Genomic DNA, 19,271 nt, shown 5'->3' on the forward strand with positions numbered 1-19,271 from the left:
TAAAACACTCACAGACTCAGGCTTTAGGTGACTTCCAACACACTCAGAGTTTATCTTTTGCAAGGCAGACCTCTACAGCCTTGCTTTCTAACAGTTCCTCAGGGCAAAACTTGTAAGTAAAACCATCAAATGAAGTGGTGGTAAAAACTAGTCAAGGAGGCCATTATTTTGACAGGTCTAATTTACTGACACCGTTAATAGCTAATTAACACATTAAAGTGCTGAGGCATGAACATATTTACTTAGAAGTTCTCTGAAGTATAATTTATAGTTAATTCTCTTGGAAAACATGGCAAACACTCCCACTAACAAAAACAGATGGCATATACTAAAAAAACAACCTGGCTGAAAATTATTCTCAGCTGAAGTTCAAGTGGTGTTTTTCAAACGTACATGGGTTAGCAATAAATAGAAATCACTAGCTCATTCAACTGTGAAATTTTCAATTAGTAAAATAACAGTGACTTTAATGAATTACGATGGCGGAAACCTTCAAGGTGTCCCTTAAAAGTTAAGTGATTTTCTAAATGATGTGTACCTTTTCCATTTCAAACTAACAAAAATGAAAGTAGCCATTTGGGGAGACAATTTCCTAGGAGCGAATGTACTAAATATTGAAGGGAGAAAAACGTGCTTTTCTTATGCTAGTAGCTTTGCGTACTCTTTGCAAATACTTGGAAAGAAAATCTGTATGGGGGAAGTCGTGAACTTTGAATTTTAGCTTTGGTTCTTCTAGTTTCCCAGTGTGTGCCCTTGTTTATGTTCATCTTTCTGAGCCTCTGTTTTCTCCTCTGTAAAACAGGGATAACAGCTTTTACTTCACAGGACAGAACAAAATGAACAAAGTGTCTGGTGAGGGGTAAGAAACTCACAGCAGCTTCCCTTTCATAATACTAAGATCCAGTCTAAACAGAAATTAGAGTTCGGGTCTTAACGTGGCATAACATTAGCTCTAAACATTTATCTTTTCTCAGCCTCATTCTCCTTCTAGGGAAAACCGGGGTGACAGTGATACCACCTGATGATGAGGAATCAGAGCTTTGACCTCACATAGGAAATTCAGAATAATGCTCATCTGCTTCCAAGAGGCTTGTTCTTCCATCTAAGACTAGGTGAGAGAACCAGGAGCTTTATCTCACTCTTCCTGGCTTTTCTTCTCAATCTAGACCTATGCCTGGTTTAAAGAGAGGGTTTGTCTGCTCCAGTCAGCAGCCACCGTGGCCCATGGTCATGTAGCTGCTCTTGCCACTGAAAAGGCAACGTCAGGTAGTTCACATGCAGCGTGCTGTCAGCAGGACCTGCCTCAGGACCAGCATCCAGCAGATACAGCTGCCCTGGAAACACACAGCAGAGAGTGGACAAGCAGAGGGGCCCTCTTGGAGAAGTTCCACTTGTAGATGGGCGAATCAATTCCTCTCTGTATGAAAATGTAGCTGTGTCACTGAATCCCCTTACTGTTATTCTGGGAGACATAGAAAAGGGAATCTATGGTTTTGGAGAAGGCAATGACTTCTTAAGCCACAAAAGGCAGAGCCAGCAGGAAGATTCTAATCAATTTGATTGCACTACATATTTCAAAATTTTGTATGAGAAAACTCATAAATTTAAAAGACAAACAGTGGACTGAGATTACAATATAAATAACAAATCAAAGATTAACATCCATATTTAAAACAACAAATCATTTAACACCTAGCGGAAACAACAGACTCCTGTGGGCATGAGACATGGACAGGCAATTCACAAAAGAGAAAAAAAGAACAATACATGACAAAATAGTCAAAATCAGTGGTAATCAGGGAAATGCCAATTAAAATAATATGATAATATGTTACCCATAACATTATAGATAAAAAAACTTAGTGGTGAGCAGGGGTAGAAATAAGTACTCTCAAACACTGTTGGGAGAATAGAATTTGGTAGTATAAACTGAATATTAAAATGGATATTCTACTGCCCTGACAAAATAATTTCTCAGCATCTGCTCTGTAACAATACACATATATACAAAGAGACAAATATAAAGATTTTCAGTAAAGTGCTAATAAGAATGAAAAGCTGGTGGAGAAAAAGGAACCCTCATTCACTGTTGGTGGGAATGTAAAGTAGTACAACCATTATGGAAGAAAGTATGGTGGTTCCTCAAAAAACTGAAAATAGAACTACCTTATGACCCAGCAATCCCTCTACTGGGTATATACCCCCAAAACTCAGAAACATTGATACGTAAAGACACATGAAGCCCCATGTTCATTGCAGCATTGTTCACAGTGGCCAAGACATGGAAACAACCAAAAAGCCCTTCAATAGAAGACTGGATAAAGAAGATGTGGCACATATACACTATGGAATACTACTCAGCCATAAGAAATGATGACATCGGATCATTTACAACAAAATGGTGGGATCTTGATAACATTATACGAAGTGAAATAAGTAAATCAGAAAAAAACAAGAACTACATGATTCCATACATTGGTGGAACATAAAAACGAGACTAAGAGACATGGACAAAAGTGTGGTGGTTACCAGGGGTGGGGGGAGGGGGGCGCAGGAGGGAAGGAGGGAGAGGGGAAGGGGGAGGGGCACAAAGAAAACTAGTTAGAGGGTAACGGAGGACAATCTGACTTTGGGTGGTGGGTATGCAACATAATTGAATGACAAGATAACCTGAACATGTTTTCTTTGAATATATGTACCCTGATTTATTGATGTCACCCCATTAAAATTAATAAAAATTTATTTATATATAAAAAAAGAATGAAAAGCTAGAAATGGTCCAATGTCCAACAATGGTAAATGGTTAAATATCCAGACTAAAGGACATGATGCGACCATTACTTCTATATGTATAGACTGGGAAAGCTATGTTATTAATTTTAGAATGCTGCAGAATAGTAGGTAGTGTGATGTCATTTATGTTTTTAAAAGTCATTTTCTAGACACATGAGCATACACGGAAGGCTATTTTACAAGCTGGGTTGTATAAAAATGTCACTCTTCCATTTGCTCTATTCTCAACTCCCTCTAGAGCTTAATAATTGAGGGCTATGTCCTCCTTCCTCCTGCCCCCAAATCTTAATACCATGTCCACTTTCACCTCAGATGTATAAGGTGAAAACTTCACTATTCTGCACATGATAATATCCAGGAAGCATTTATTTGTCTCTCTTCTCTCTTGTCCCTCAACTGTTCTACAGAAGGAACCATATCTATCTGGCATGCTATCCCAGGTAACAATACAGTTACAACAGAAAAATGCGCTTAGGATAGTAACTGTCAATCCCATAATCCTGAATATAAACCATAGAAACAAGAGCCTGCCTGTTCAAAGCATCTGCCTGGGTGTGTGCTCGGTAGAGCACAGGAAATTCCAACAGTAATTCTAGGGAATCGACAGTCTCCCAGCTACTTGTTTTACACAGCAGGACACAGATATGTGTGTCACTCATCTTAAACCAGACACCTCTGCCCTTATACACAGGTTCTATCAAATACTACCTTGAGCAACAGTTTGCTTTTTGTGGCAAGCACCATTTTAGGGGAAATAAATCTTGTCTTGTATTTACTCAGCTATACAAATAAAAATGTGCAGTGCACTAATGAAAAGAAAACACCACAAATTTAGAAATAATGTAAATGACTCTCCTTAAGTTTCTGCTGGGATCCATCTATGTAGTCCTGTGCAGTAAAATCCTGGTAAAAGAGCCTATAACTTGAACAGTCCTCTGACTACGTTGACATCTACCATTCTCTTGAAATTAAAAGAGTCCGTTTTCTATGTGAAGATCTATCTATATATTATCTATGCTATAATGCAATGCAATATAAAGCCTATAACACAATGTAGAAAACAATTTCCAAAAGAACACCAGGAGGGAGACCCAAGAGGCACGGACACAGAACTTGTCAGTCTCCCGCAAAGATTCTACCTAGGTAGAATTCTCTACCCCTCTGCGGCACAGGCAAGAGCTATTTACTTTCCTAAAATTTGGAGGAGGCATTAACACCCAGGCTGACACGTCTGTAGAAGAATTTTTAAGGGGGGAAACGTCCTTAAGGGGGGAAATAATATTCCTTTTCTCCTGCCCACTTTTAAAAGAATTCACGAACCGGCTAAAGGGAGCAAAGCCCATTTCGCTTTGACAAGTCAATGATACCATTTTAATCACACTCAAGCTCTTCTGGGGAGTGGATGTAGAAGACAACCTCTCTCTGCGTGACTCTGTCCTAACAGTCCGCAAGCGAAGGGGGTCCCACAACTGTGTCCTTGACTCCCAGGACAGCAAAGTTATTTCCCTCCACTCCCGACACCCGAAAGTCACCCACCGAGCCAGGTCTGTCTGCGTGTCCACTCCCCACGCCCTCTCCCCCGCCCCGAGATCCCGCGCTCGAACAGGTGCCCATGGCGGACAGATGTCCGGGGACGGCGGATGACGGAACCGGGGGACTCAACCCCAGCTCCCTCAGACCCTAAGGGAGGAGTGGGACCCTGCCTCAGAGTTGTCTGGCCCAGGGGTCCCACCGGGGGTCGTGTAGCCCAGAGGGCGCCCCCGCCTGCTGCCCAGAAAGGAGTGAGGGGCGGGGGCCGAGGGGATGCAGACCATCCAGTGCCAGCATGGAGGGGAAGTCCTTGCAGCTGGAGACGCCCGTGGAGTCGGTAACGCACGTCTTCCACAGGTTGGCCCAAAAGGTGGCGGTGGTGATGACCGTGCCGTCGTTGGTGGATACCTTCCAGTAGTCGGTGGGCACCGTGGAAGAGACCAGCAACCAGCCCGAGATAGAGACCACGAAAGCGATGATCTCCAAGGCCGTGCTCGCCATGCCGTCCGCTGCAGCGGTGCCAGAACTAGAGCTAGCGCTCCCGCTCCCACCCGGCGCCCCGACCCCCGCGCGCAGGAACCCGGGACTCTGCCTCCGCTACGACCTCCTGCGCCCCGCCCCATCCGCCCCATCCGCCCCGTCCGCCCCGTCCGCCCCCGGTCCGGCGCCAGGGGGCGGGCATCGACCTGAGGACCAGCCCTCCGAGGCAGAGAGGGCCTTTCCGGCGCCTATAGGTTCGTTGCCTAGGATCTCTCCAGTCTTGCGGCTTGGTGCCAGAGGTCTGAAGGGAGCTTGCGCTCCTTTCCCCCTAACCTCTTTCCCCTTCTCTCTTCCCCCTAGTCCCCTACCCCCTAGCCCCCTAGCCCCCTAGCCCCCTGCCCTCTGCCCCAGCTCCTCGGAAGCCGATGAACAGCGCAGAATGGCTCTCCTGTTGGACGGACCGGCAGTGGAATGTGGACAACCTGTTGCGTCCCACCTTCCTCCTCCCTCTCCCCTCCCCAGATCCGTGGTGGGATTCAGGGATTCAGCAGGTTTCTACCGTTGGGTAGAACTGATACCTAATTTGAGTTTGACAAACCGGTTGTTAACATAGCACTTGTAATCAGGGTTCTCACCGAGGTGCAGGCGCCTGGGCAACCGCCCAATGTAGAAATCACAAATTTACATTCCTTACTCTTTTTTAATATTCATTTGCACAACAGCATATTCTAAGTGCTCATATTAATGTTCATTCTATATATAGATAAAAATAATTTGAAGGAACTGTGCTTGTAATATTTATCTTTCATTTCCTAAAACTCATTATACCTTTGATAAAATACTACATTTTAATTCCCTGGTGTTTCTTACTTCAGTCACCTGTTTCTATTATATCAAACACAATTTTAGTCTAATTGGTCTACCTCTAAAGGAATGGGATCCTATGCCCACAGTGAAAAGATGGTTAAGGATAAATCACACAGCTGATGATGCTTGGATAAAAGTGAAGAAAATTGCAAATTTGGATGCCAATCAAGAAGCAATATGAATCCTGACCTGTGGTGGCGCAGTGGGAAAACCATCAACCTAGAATGCTAAGGTTGCAGGTTCAAATCCCTAGGCTTGCCAGGTCAAGGCCTACATAGAAAGTAACTACTGCCAGTAGGTTCTTCCTGCTTCCCCCACTTTCTCTCTCTCCCTCTTTTTCTTTCTACCCCCCTCCAAAAATCAATAAATGAAATCTAAAAAAAAGCAAGTGGAAATATCTTAAATAATAGTTTTATTGTTTTTGTCAGGTATTATTTAATATTTTATTAATATTTTAAAACTTTCTTATAATCTGATTTTGTGTACCTCTTATTGTTCTTATTTAATTATTAAATGCATGAAATAATAAATTACTGTTCAGTAAATATATTTTTTATACTTAAAATGGTCATTAGGGCAGAGAACCGGTTGTTAAATTATTTGAATATCACCACTGCCCAGACCTACCCATGGCAAATAGCTTGACTTTCAGAGCACCTTGTAAAAGCAGAGCAGAAGAAATCTTTTGTGTACCCTGAAAGCACACCGCCTGGGAACGCAGCCCATGGCTTGCTGAACTCTATAGGTTTTTGTGTCTTGTTTGTTTGGGTGACCCTGTTTGGCTTGTCAGGGAGGGATGATTTGTGGCAGTTCTGGCCTTGAAATAGGTCTTGATCTAAAATTCAGCAGTTCTTTATGGCTCGGTGATATAGGGAAAGTCATTGTTAAAAGGTGCTTGGAACCTGACCAGGCGGTGATGCAGTGGATAGAGATCGGACTGGGATGCTGAGGACCCAGATTCAAGACCCCGAGGTCGCCAGCTTGAGCGAGGGCTCATCTGGTTTGAGCAAAAGCTAATCAGCTTGGACCCAAGGTCGCTGGCTCGAGCAAGGGGTTACTCGGTCTGCTGATGGCCCGCAATCAAGGCACATATTAGAAAGCAATCAATGAGCAACTAAGGTGTTGCAAGGTGCAACGAAAAACTAATGATTGATGCTTCTCATCTTTCCGTTCATGTTTGTCTCTCCCTGTCTATCCCTCTCTCTGACTCTCTGTCTCTGTAAAAAAAAAGAAAGAAAAAAAAAGTGCTTGGCACAGACCTAAATTCAAGATTGCTCTGTATGGAGAGCGCAAACTCCAGTGGAGACTTCACTGCAGTTTCGAGCTTAAATGTTCCAGCCACAGTGCCGGCCTGCTGATACTAATGCTTTACACATAGGTCGTGCCTTTAAGCCATTTTTTCTATAGGACCCTTCCAGCTCCCAGGTTTGGGTCTATTCTATGAATTGATGATTCTGTCACAGTGGAAACTGCTCTGTATCTTATTTTTTCCACCTCCACCTTTCAGGCCTAATTGAAGAGTCTCATTTATTCCTCATTGCTGTCTCAAGGTATACATAAAGATCAGGGTGTACTTTCCGCTCCTGAGGTCACAAATCTGGGCATAAATGAAAGAACAAAGACACTGGTTTTACTATGGGGTTATTATTTGTCTATTTTAAAAGTTCTTGCCGTTCTTGATATGAGTTTTCAGGATTCACTTCTTGCCAAAAGTAACCAAAGGTCTAAAACCTATAAATAAGTCCACACAATAAAGCTAGTTGCTAACCCTCTGTTTCACAATCTTTGTGCAGGAACACTTTGGTTCTTTGTGAAGAGTTTCTCAATTCCCTTTTGTCATTATTATTATTTTTTAACCAAATGGTTACAGAATGAAATTTGAGGTAATTAGATGCTTATGGAGAAGAGAGAAGGTTGGACTACAGAACTAAGATTTGTTAGGGCCATTGAAGACTTAGGACATGCTGACACTAAACACATTATCATTTCCATTTAGAGATAATATGCAGTTCATGCTCTAACCTTCACAGCCATAGGTTCAGTGCACGGCAAGGCATGTATTACGGTTTTGTTTTGCTTTGAGAGTCTTTTAGAAAGTTTTTCTTCATATTGAACCAAACTTATTTCTTCTTAACGTCCACCCAAATGATGCCATCTACACTGAGACAAAACAGGTAAGTCCTACTCTTTGGCTGTGTAGCAGCCCTTGGGAAGTATGTGTGCGTGTGCTTGCCTTGTGTAAATAGAAATAAGGGTGAAAACAGTTTGCCTGGTGGGATGTAGACATGGTTACACTAATGTACTGCTCTTGGTTCCAACTTGTCCTGGTGTGTCATGTTGGGTTCACCAGTGGGTCAAACCTCAGCCTATCTAACCTCAGCCTTCCCATCTGCCTGGCTCTACAAACAGTCACCTTTCAGCATTGACTACAAAGTGTCCTCTACTCTTTTGTCTGATTTGCCTTTTTAAAGTGCTTTTATTATCTGGTTTCTTGCCCTCCAGCATATTTCCACAATTATTTCTATGCCATGTTCCTTTCTGAATGATCAACCTTTTTCTGATCCATTTTATTATTCAGAAAACACAAAAAGTCACAAACCTAGAAATTCCCTGTGGAGTTTCCAAAATTAAAAATTTCACAAATTTTAGTCGTGGACTCTGTTTCCTGACCTTGTTTGACAATCGTTTTTGTTTGTTTGTGTCTTCCTCATGTTAGATACTTACTACAACTGTTGATTCTTTTTCTTTATGAGATAAAATGCTCTCTTACTTTTGACACACACAAAAAAGTGTAGTATTATGACTTTGAAGATGCAAGCGGTTCCTAATTTATCAATAGATCAGCTCTCAATCCCATTGTTTAGAATCAAAGGCATATTGTTTGTTAAAAGAAGGAACTATGAAAAATGGTTTGGTGTTTTAGATCTGCTCCCAAAAGTTATTTAACAGATAATGTGTCTCTATCTATTTTTAATTGAATTTATTTGGATGGCACTGGATAACAATTATATGTTTATTATATGTAGCTCTGTTTTTTTTAATTGAATTTATTTGGGTGACACAGGATAACAACTACATGATATATATATAAAACAGATTGTAGCTCTATCTGTTGTACTTAAAAAAATCCATAAACCCAGATCACCACTGCAACATAGCTTCCAGAAGAAACAAATTCTGAATTCTAACTGAATCTCTAAGAAAGAATACCTCTTCCACCTCCACACTCTCTGCTACATCACCAGATCAAATCCTTTAAGCCTGAATCTGGGAAGGGCTCCAGTAGTGATCTTTCCAAAGCTTCAAACTTACAGCCAGGTTGGGAACCACAGCTCTAACTGTTTGAGATACACATATTTGTGTATAACCTGTTAATTTAGTAGAACAGATGGTGTATATCATAGGGAGAAAGAATATTAATCTCTTAGTTGAAAACAAATAAATATTCTTTTGCTATAGAGATTGTAATACACAGTTAAAAGGAATTGAAAGTATCACAAACATCCTATATATTAAGACCTGGGTGGCAGATTAGTTCCTTTGCCAGCTCAGACAGACGAGGGTCATTATGCTTGTGGACTTGAATAATTTTTTGCTTTTATCCTTTGTTCATTTTATGAGACAGGACAACCCTAAACACATTTTATTCCTTGGCATGTACTGCATCTATACTATAAAGAGTATATTTTAGACCCCACAAGTGCCTGTCAAAGGATGAAAAATATTAACTTTCCTTAATACCTAAAGAATATTGTGCAATGAATCAACCTTTTATTTTAGAATGTCTTTATCTAAAGCTTTTCAAAACCAGTTTAGTCATAAGAAACGTAAAGATAGTACAGACTACCACATAATTTAACATAAGAATGTACAGAAAGTGAAATAGATCAAATAAAGGTTTTAAAAAGAAGTAATGAATAAATGGCCCATTTCACTTTAAGATTATACTGTCCAAAATATCCTTTTGCAGTTAGTCTGCAAACCGATTTACAGAGTGCCTTTCAACTGATAAATGCTTCCTTATTTTCTTTAGGACTCAGTTCGCTGAAAATTTTTTTTTAACTATTCATAACAAACTAGTCTTAATTTAAATATAAGAGTGCAGCTAGAAAGTTACTTCTCAAATTATTCAAAGTTACACCTTAATTAACAATTATATGGTCTTTACAAAAAAGCTATAGATTTTTTTGTCCTATATGCAAACTAATTCATCTATCAATTAATAAATTTGACATGAATACATTTAACATCCTGAAGTAAATGCTGAGCCGTTCCTTGAGACCGGAGCCACTGAGATTAGCATTGGAAGTTCTTTCTTCAGCCTTAGTATTCTTATTAAAGAAAAATAGAGGATTCTCCCACCCCAGCAGCTGTTCAATAGGAGTGAAACCAGTTTAGCCAACTGAACAGGAGATTTGTAGAAATTCTTTACTTGAGATTTAACTCACCTGCCAAACAACACAGGTGTGCCTTTCAACAGCTCAAGGATTTTCTAAGCATCAAATTTGGTTTCAGTATACATTAGCTCCTTCCTAGATTCCAGTGAGGTGGCGTGCATCTAATCAGGAAGAAACTGAAGTCCTGATAAATGCAGCATTAACTAAAAAAAAACAACTGCCCAGGAGCCAAATATTGTTACACCACGTTAAAGAAGACTTAAATACCGATACTAAGATAGTAAAATAGCATATCCGTGTTCTTTTTCCTTCCATGTTCCCTAACACTCTTAGTTTATCTTAATGCTCTACACTAATTCTATGCTATTTGTAATCTAGTTAGCATGAAAGCCACAGAGTGATACGAATAGTTCTGAGAATGAACACTCATGCTTATCATTGCATCACTGATTTTATATATGTTTGTCTATACACATATATATGATACATATGTCTGTATATGTATTTTTTGCACAGATTATAAGAAAACAAACAGTGCCTTATTTTGCCACTTGGTACCCTTTCAGTCTATACTGCATCAGAGTGTTTCAACGGGCGTCTTACAAGTGGATGCCGTGTATGATGTGGGTTGGTTTTTCATACAATCATTTAAAACACAGTCATTCTCAATACTTTTTTAAAAAATGTATTTATTTTTAGAGAGAGCAGAGAGAAAGAGAGAGAAGGGGGAGGCAGAGAAGCGGGAAGCATCAACTCATAATTGCTTCTTGCATATGCTTTTACCGGAAAAAGCTCGAGGTTTCAAACCAGCGACTCAGCATTCTAGGTTGACACTTTATCCACTGGTCATTTTACAAGAGAGAGAGACAGTAATAGAGAGAGATAAGAAGCATCAACTAGTAGTTGCAGCACTTTAGTTGTTCATTGATTGCTTCTCATATGTGCCTTTCCCGGGGGGCTCCAGCCAAGCCAGTGACCCCTTGCTCAAGCCAGCAACCTTGGGCTTCAAGCCACTAGTCTTGGGCTTCAAGCCAGAGACCTTTGGGCTCAAGCTAGTGACCATGGGATCATGCCAATGATCTCATGCTCAAACCAGCAACCCTGCAATCAAACTGGTGAGCCTGTGCTTAAGCCGGATGAGCCTGTGACCTCTGGGTTTCAAACCTGGGACCTCAGAGTCACAGGTCAATGCTCTAACCCCTGCACAACCACCACTCAGGCCACAGTTATTCTCAATTCTGAGATAGAACCATCTAGATTCCTCTTGAACCCCTGAATGGGTAAGGTTTGGGCCCCAGCAGCTCAGAGCTATCTTGGTGAACACCTTCCATCCTGGAATGACTCTCACTCTGGGGGATGCTGGGAATCTCTCAGGGGTTGCAGATAGGTTAGTTATATTTTTCTGGTCAATAAGCATCTTATGATTATTGATTCAACCTACCCATCCAGGTTGGGCAGTACGTAAATCTATGTTTTGGGCAAGTTGTTTTATTTGAGTTGTAGCTTCCTCATTTGTAAATGAAGGAGTTATTTGGATGGCCTCCAAGAACACTTTGAACTTTAAAATCTCTGAGTCTATGATTCTTAATAAGCTCAACAAATCACAGACAAAATCTACAAGGAGAGAAGAGAGGCAAGAGTTTTCTGTTGGTGTTCTCATCACTCTTTTTTTTTCTGCCCACTTTCTGACATTACCTCCTTAGCTCTATTTAAAGGGGGTGTATTTTCAATTCTTATTTTTATCAGAAACATGCGAGATAGCATGGTAGATCAAGTCACTTAGGAAACAGGGTGATAGGGGATGGAGGGCAAAAGAGGGAACTGATAAGACAGATACAATTTTAGCTCTGTATGCCCTTAGTCAGGTCACATAATTGCTCAGCATATGTTCTTTAACTATAAAACAGGAATGAATAATAGCTTCTTTTGAAGTTATTGTGAGGAAGAGAGACGATGTATATAAAGGATCTGGAACATAGTAGATATTCAATTTTAAAAATGGGTATTGTCCAGTTCACTCATACTCTTTCCTTTCCTGGCCTCTCTTTAAAGTTATACCCTAAGAGTGATATTAATCAGAGTTAGACTGACATGCAGTAAGTGAAAGAGAATAGACTTTATTACAAATCTTACAGTTAAAAAACAAAGTGTTCATAGAGTACCAACAAAGAGGTGGGTGCTAAGAGCAGAGGATAAGAAAACAGGAAGTAAGAGCAAGATTAGTCCAGGGGAAAGAAAGTGTGTGTGTGTGTGTGTGTGTGTGTGAGAGAGAGAGAGAGAGAGAGAGAGAGAGAGGGTTTTCCAAAGGGAAATGTGGCAACAGTGAGAAATAAACTATTGAATGGTAATGTACAAAGGGGAAGACAACTACAAGAAAGAATAAGGAGAAATGCCAGGAGAAAGGAAAGGAGAAAGAAAGGGCTTTAAAAATAAAAGAGATGGGAAGGGATACAGGGACCTGCTAAACGGTGGATGGAAGGAGTGAGGTAGCACTGAGGAAAGATGGTGGCACTGTGGGAAAATGGAGGATTGTTTTCACAGTCCTCACCTTTCTACATGACTGTGGGTGAAAGGTGGGAAACAGCACTTTCTAGTGCCTGTCATAAATGGAGAGACTTTCTCTTCTCCCTGGTTGGCAGAATAGAGCTAGTGAGAGGTTTATTTATTTTTATTTTTTTAATCTTATTTTTATTAATTTTAATGCAGTGACATTGATAAATCAGGGTATATATGTTCCGAGAAAACATCTCCAGATTATTTTGACCTTTGATTATGCTGCATACCCCTCACTCAAAGTCAAATCGTCCTCCGTCACCTTCTATCTGGTTTTCTTTGTGCCCCTACCCTCCCCCCACCCCTCCCTCTCCTTCCTCGCCCTCTCCCCACCCCTCCACCCCACTCCCTGTTACCATCACATTTTTGTCCATGTCTCTGAGTCTCATTTTTATGTCCCATCTATGCATGGGTTCATATAGTTCTTAGTTTTTTCTGATTTACTTATTTCAATAAGTAAATCAGAGAGGTTTATTTATTTAAAAGTAACCAAAAGTTGCATGTTTACCATTTGGTTCACTTCATGGGAAAAATTATTGGAGGTTTAAAATGAAGTCTTTAAGGGTCAAAAATGCAAGTCCTTGCCCTGGCCCTATAGCTCAGTTGGATAGAGTGTCAACCCAAAATGACAATGTTGCGGGTTCAATCCCAGGTCAGGGCACATGCAAGAAACAACCAATGAATTCATAAATAAGTGGGACAACAAATCTCTCTCTTCTTTTCTCTCTCTTTACAATCAATAAATCATTTTTTTTTGAAATTCAAGTCCTTACAGAAATATACCCATAGGCAAATGATTATGAGTGCTCTTTTTCAAAATGTAGATTTTCTTCTATTTTTATTTAATATAAACACATATGGGTACCTTTTAGATATCAGTCATCATTCTTTTTTCTTTCTTTTTTTTTAGTAAAAGAGAGAGAGAGACAAGAAAGAAGAGAGATGAGAAGCATCAACTAGTAGTAATGGCCCCTTGGTTCACTGATTGCTTTCTCATAGGTGCTTTGATGCGGGGGGGGGGGGGGGGCTCCAGCTAAGCCAGTGACCTCTTGCTCAAGCCAGTGACCTTGGGCTTCAAGCCAGCAAGCTTTGGGCTCAAAGCCAGGGACCATGGAGTCATGTCTATGATCCCATGCTCAAGCCGGTGACCCCACACGCAAACTGGTGAACCCCTGCTCAAGCCAGATGAGCTTACTCTCAAGCTGGTGACCTTGGAGTTTCAAACCTGGGTCCTCTGCATCCCAGGTCAACGCTCTATCCACTGCGCCACCACATGGTCAGGCCCAGTCATCATTCTAAATACTTAACTCATTTAATAACAACCTTACAAAGTAGGTAGTATTTTCATTGCCATTGTACAGAGATACTCATCTGTACAACCAAACCACAGAGAGATGAATTAACTTGTTCTAGAAGAAAGCGGGGTTTCAAGTTAGCCAGTTTAGTGCTAGAGTCTACACTCCTTTGTAGGAAATTGCTTCCTATCAAGACAAGTCTGTAGTTTGTACAGAGTATTCAGTTAATATCCACTCAGTAGAAACACACACACAGAATAAATTTAAACATTTCTAGATAATTTATATTTATCTTTATAACACAGGAAAATGGCTTTTATAATCAGATTTGAACAGGGTACCTAATTTCTTCATTTAATTCCATTGTTTGACTATTATGTATGTAATAGGTGGATTGAAGTTCATTAATATGCTGTTTAACAATACCCTGGGCAAGGCTGATTCATTATATCATAATTTGTGTCTGGAAGGATGTGTGTGTAGATATATGTATGTATGTGCACATGTCTGTATATATGTGTGTAAAGACACACACACGTTATACCCAGTTCATTACAGGTCTTTGTTAACGTTGTCTTTTCCATACTTTGCATTCTATACTGTACTCTCAGCCAGTTAGAAAATAATGAGCACTCACCTTTCCATCTTCTTATCCTGAATTGGGTGTGTTCTTCAGTGTGTGTTGTTTACTGTGCTGTGCCTGTCTTTCTTGTGGTTACTATCTTTTTTTTTCTTTTTAATGAGACAGAGAAAGACAGACAGGGACAGACTGATAGGAAGGGAGAGAGATAAAAAGCATCAACTCATAGTTGCAGCACTTTAGTTGTTCATAGATTGCTTTCTCATATGTGCCTTGATTGGGGGGCTCCAGCAGAGCAAGTGACCCCTTTCTCAAGCCAGAGATCTTGGACTTAAGCCAGCAAATTTGGACTTCAACCCAGGGACCTTTGGGCTCAAGTCAGAGACTATGAGGTCATGTCTATAATCCCACGCTCAAGCTGGGGACCCTGTGCTCAAGCCAGTGATCTTGGAGTTTTGTACCTGGGTCCTCAGCATCCCAGATTGACACTCTATCCACTGTGCTACTGCCTGGTCAGGCTTTTATGCCTGTTTTCTGAAGAAATTTGACCCATATTAGCTGAGAAAAATGTTTGCTACAATGAAACAAAGGAAAAGTGTCCCATTCCAATGTTAAAATGCTAGGTGGGTTTTTTTTTTTTCCTTTTTCACCAGGTACTACTGCCTGCTTGTTTCTGGAATGGCTATACTCCATGGTATGTCCACAACAGTGCAAAATGTTTCTTGTTTTCCTCTTTTTTTATTTAATTTTTTATTGATTTTAACTTATTGTGCTTACATAGATTCAAGTGTCCCACCGAATATATCTCCCTCCTCCCCACCCCCGTGTTTCTTGTTTTCTTATATCCTTGCAATACTTGTTTAACCAGACTATATATAATTGTTATATTACTATTTTAAAACCAAAACTATTCCAGCTCCAAAATTCATCTTATTATATTTAAATGATATCTATTCAGCATGTGCTGAAGACATTAAAAAAATATATTTTTTTAAGATAAAAAATAAAAAATACACAAAAGTTCCAAATATTACTGTATCCCAAAGTTAAAAGTCAGGTCATGGCCCTGGCCGGTTGGCTCAGCGATAGAGCGTCGGCCTGGCGTGCGGGGGACCCGGATTCGATTCCCGGCCAGGGAACATAGGAGAAGCGCCCATTTGCTTCTCCACCCCCCCCCTTCCTCTCTGTCTCTCTCTTCCCCTCCTGCAGCCAAGGCTCCATTGGAGCAAAGATGGCCCGGGCGCTGGGATGGCTCCTTGGCCTCTGCCCCAAGAGCTAGAGTGGCTCTGGTTGCAACAGAGCGATGCCCCGGAGGTGCAGAGCATCGCCCCCTGGTGGGCGTGCCGGGTGGATCCCAGTTGGGCGCATGCGGGAGTCTGTCTGACTGTCTCTCCCCGTTTCCAGCTTCAGAAAAAAAAAAAAAAAGTCAGGTCATGGCTCTGGCTGGTTGGCTAAGTGATAGAGTGTCAGCCAGCGTGTGGCTGTCCTGAGTGTGATTCCCAATCAGGGCACACAGGAGAAGCAACCATCTGCTTCTCCACTCCTTTCCCCTTCTCTTTCTCACTCTCTCTCTCTCTCTTCTCCTTTTGCAGCCATAGCTTAATTGGTTTGAGCACATTGGCCCTGGGCACTGAAGATGGCTCTGCGGAGTCGCTGCCTCAGGCACTAAAAATATCTTGTTTGAGAGCATGGCCCCAGATGGAGATTGCCTGCTGGATCTCAGTCAAAGTGCATCTGGGGGTCTGTCTCTCTATCTCCCCTTCTCTCACTCGGAAAAGAAGAAAAGAAAAGAAAAAAAAAGGTCATTGTCTGAACATTTTGGAGTCTGTTACTGTTTGTTGTTCTCCAGCAACCTCCTCTTACCTGATTATGAAACACACACACAGAGCAAAGAAATAGAGGTTAAGACATGAGAGTAAAAAGGAAACAGGAGGGATGTGTATTCAAGGAGGATGTTTTCTCTAATTGATAAAACATTGATTGAGAGTGAAGGTGATAAGGGTAGGAGACGATGAAGGGGATGTTTAATGTGAGCTTGTATGTATGTGTAGAGTGAAGGGAGAGGCAGGACCATTGACCAATTTCTGCTTCATTGGGTTGCTTTAGCCATCTCGGTAGGTAATAGATAGCTAGATGGCTGATAGCTGATATAGATATCTGTCCACAGTATATCTATACATATCTGAGCACTAGAGATTTAATGCATCCAAACAATGATAATTAGTGCTGTTGTTCTTGTATGTTTGGAGAGATGAGGAAAAGGCAGAATACAATGACTGTATATCAGCATGACCAATTACTTCTTTGCTTTTCTCCTTTAAAGTTCAATTGTTCAAGTGTTGGAAAAGAAACTTGTGACCAGAATCTCTTCATCACCAAATATTATGTGCTACTAGGTGTGCCAAAAATGCAAGTTTTCTTGGCCATAATTTTTGCTTCCATTTTCTTTACCATATTGTTAAATGCAGTTGCATATGTCATGGAACTTGCTGGGATGCCTTTAAGAAAATGATTGAGAAAACAGGGGTGATCAGAGACTGTTGGACATCACTGAAACCTGGGAAGAATGACCAATTATTAGGAGAATAGTGGCCTCAAAAAGCTACACCCAGGCAGTTGTTTTGATTCTTGGTGATTCAAAGAGATTAGGGAAGACAGTGTAAGAAGAGGGGATTTATCGCCATGAGATGTTCAGAAAGCCCTTTTAGTTCCCTAAGGTTTTCCTCCCAGTCTGAGAATAGCATGATTTATTCACTGAAACTATTTGGAATACATTTATTGGGTGCCTATTATGCTGCATGCTTCCTTCCACACATTATAGATATGACAAACAAAACAGACAAAGTCTCTTCCCTAATACAGCTTACAATTCTACTGGAGAAGGCAAGAAAAATATTTAGTGTATCAGACAATATAGACTAGGCCTTGATGGCGAACCTATGACACACGTGTCAGCACTGACACGCATAGCCATTTTCGATGACACACAGCCGCATGAGTAGAAGGATGTTTCATCCTTGGCTCCTGCATGGCCAGGTGCAGTAGCTGAGGATAAAACATTTGCTGTAGTGTAGACACTCTGTGCCGGAGGTCTGTAGGCCAAAACAATAGAACTCCGGCCCAGAGCATCTAGTTCTGGGACTTCCAGTTAGGCCGTTAGGGGATCTTTGACCTCACTTCCAGCCAGCGGAGCAGGGAGCAGCAGAATGCCACAGGGGGACGCATCTCTGGGGGCCCTGTGATCGCCGTTACCAGCAACCACATAACCACAGCAATCATCATTCAATCTATTGTTCTGGGGTGTTGTGGATTTCTAATTGACCATCATTACTAAGATAAGTGAGGGGGAGGCTGGGAGAGGTGAGGGCCTGTGCTATGGGTGCCGTTTCCCACCATCAGAAATAGCAGCAGACATCTTAATTTACATATGATGCACCTTGCAGAATTTCTAGACAGCATCTGGGCTCAGGTGTTTGTCGATTTAAGGTCAAAGCTTGAGAATCTGGAAAGGGGCAGCTTGGAGAATCAGGAGGAGTGCCACTACGAACAGGAAATTTGGAGTGCCTGGAACCGATTACCAGACACTTTTAGCACCCTGAAAAATAGAGCAATGGCTTTACTCACAATTTTTCCCTTTACGAACTTTTGTGAGACCTTATTCTCAGCGTTAAATAATATCAAAACCAACAAAAAAAACAGATTGACAGATGAAGTTAGTAGCGTTTGCTTGGGCTTGAAGTATACAAAATACTAACCTTCAACTGAAGATTTAGCCAATGAAATTCCGCAACAAAAAAGTCACTAATAGGCAGGTGTTAAAGAATTTCCCCTACCCCTCACTTATCTTAGTTCACGGCACCCCACACAAGTTAAATAATATCAGGACCAACAAAAGAAACTGACTGACAGATGAACAAAGAAGTCACTAAGCAGGTAAGTTAAATAATTATCAATAGTTTTTGGTTTATTAAATGCAGTTATATAATATAATTATACATTTTTGTTATTTAAACTATAAATATTGCAAAATTATGGGGTTTTTTTTCTCGAAGTGACACACCACCTGAGTTATGCTCAGTTTTTTGGCGAATTTTGACACACCGAGCTCAAAAGATTGCCCATCGCTGGACTAAGGAGAAAAATTTAAGCCAGTGAGGAAGGGGGATGTTATAACGTGTGTGTGAGTGTTTGTGTGTGATAAACAGTGGAGCCTTCCCTCCCTGTGAAGATGACTTTTGGGTTGAGACATGAACAAGCGAGTGAGTTAGCCATGTGGACGGTTTCAGGCAGAGCAGTCCCAGAGTGGCCGAGTGTATCCAACTTGTCTGAGCCACCCTGGAGAAGCTAGTGTGACTGTTACAGAGGGAGTGAAGGGGACAGCAGTGAGAGATGAGGACAGGTAATGTGCTCTCTATCTGAGTGTGTCTAATATGATTCCATGAGTGTCTGTGGGTGTATCTGAGTGTCTGTGTGATCTGTCTGTGTGTGTCAGCATGTGTTTGTGCATATCTGTTTGTATAGTTGTGTCTGCGTATGTATCTGTGTGTTCGTTTCTACCTGTGCATCTATATGTGTCACTGTGTGTATCTGTCTGTGTGTATCCATGTCTTTGCTTGGGTGTCTGTGTGTGTGCCCATACTTTTCATGTGTGTTTCTGAATGTGTATGTGTGGGGGGGCTAGAATATATAAGTGTGCAGCTCACGGAAAGTAGGATCATGAAAAGCTTTTTTAATTTAATTTTTATTTTTTAAGATGATAGAAATAACCACATTTTC

The 19,271-nt window shown here is 41.1% G+C and overlaps 1 protein-coding gene across 2 annotated transcripts in view; it reads right to left on the reverse strand.

The window, feature by feature from the left end:
- CLDN10 (claudin 10) overlaps positions 1-19,271 on the reverse strand; it is a 126,533-nt gene that overhangs the window by 20,647 nt on the left and 86,615 nt on the right. Inside the window, exon 1 of one of the 2 annotated variants that reach the window (XM_066235147.1) lies at positions 4,605-4,931. The exons of the other annotated variant lie outside the window; for it this stretch is intronic. Coding sequence (XP_066091244.1) covers positions 4,605-4,824 — 220 coding nt within the window. The 5' untranslated portion in view covers positions 4,825-4,931. Of the gene's footprint in view, positions 1-4,604; positions 4,932-19,271 lie in introns of those variants that run through there. 2 annotated transcript variants of the gene reach the window in all.

The sequence above is a fragment of the Saccopteryx bilineata genome, chromosome 6 (genome assembly GCF_036850765.1).
Source record: "Saccopteryx bilineata isolate mSacBil1 chromosome 6, mSacBil1_pri_phased_curated, whole genome shotgun sequence".
In the NCBI taxonomy this organism is placed as follows: Eukaryota; Metazoa; Chordata; class Mammalia; order Chiroptera; family Emballonuridae; genus Saccopteryx; species Saccopteryx bilineata.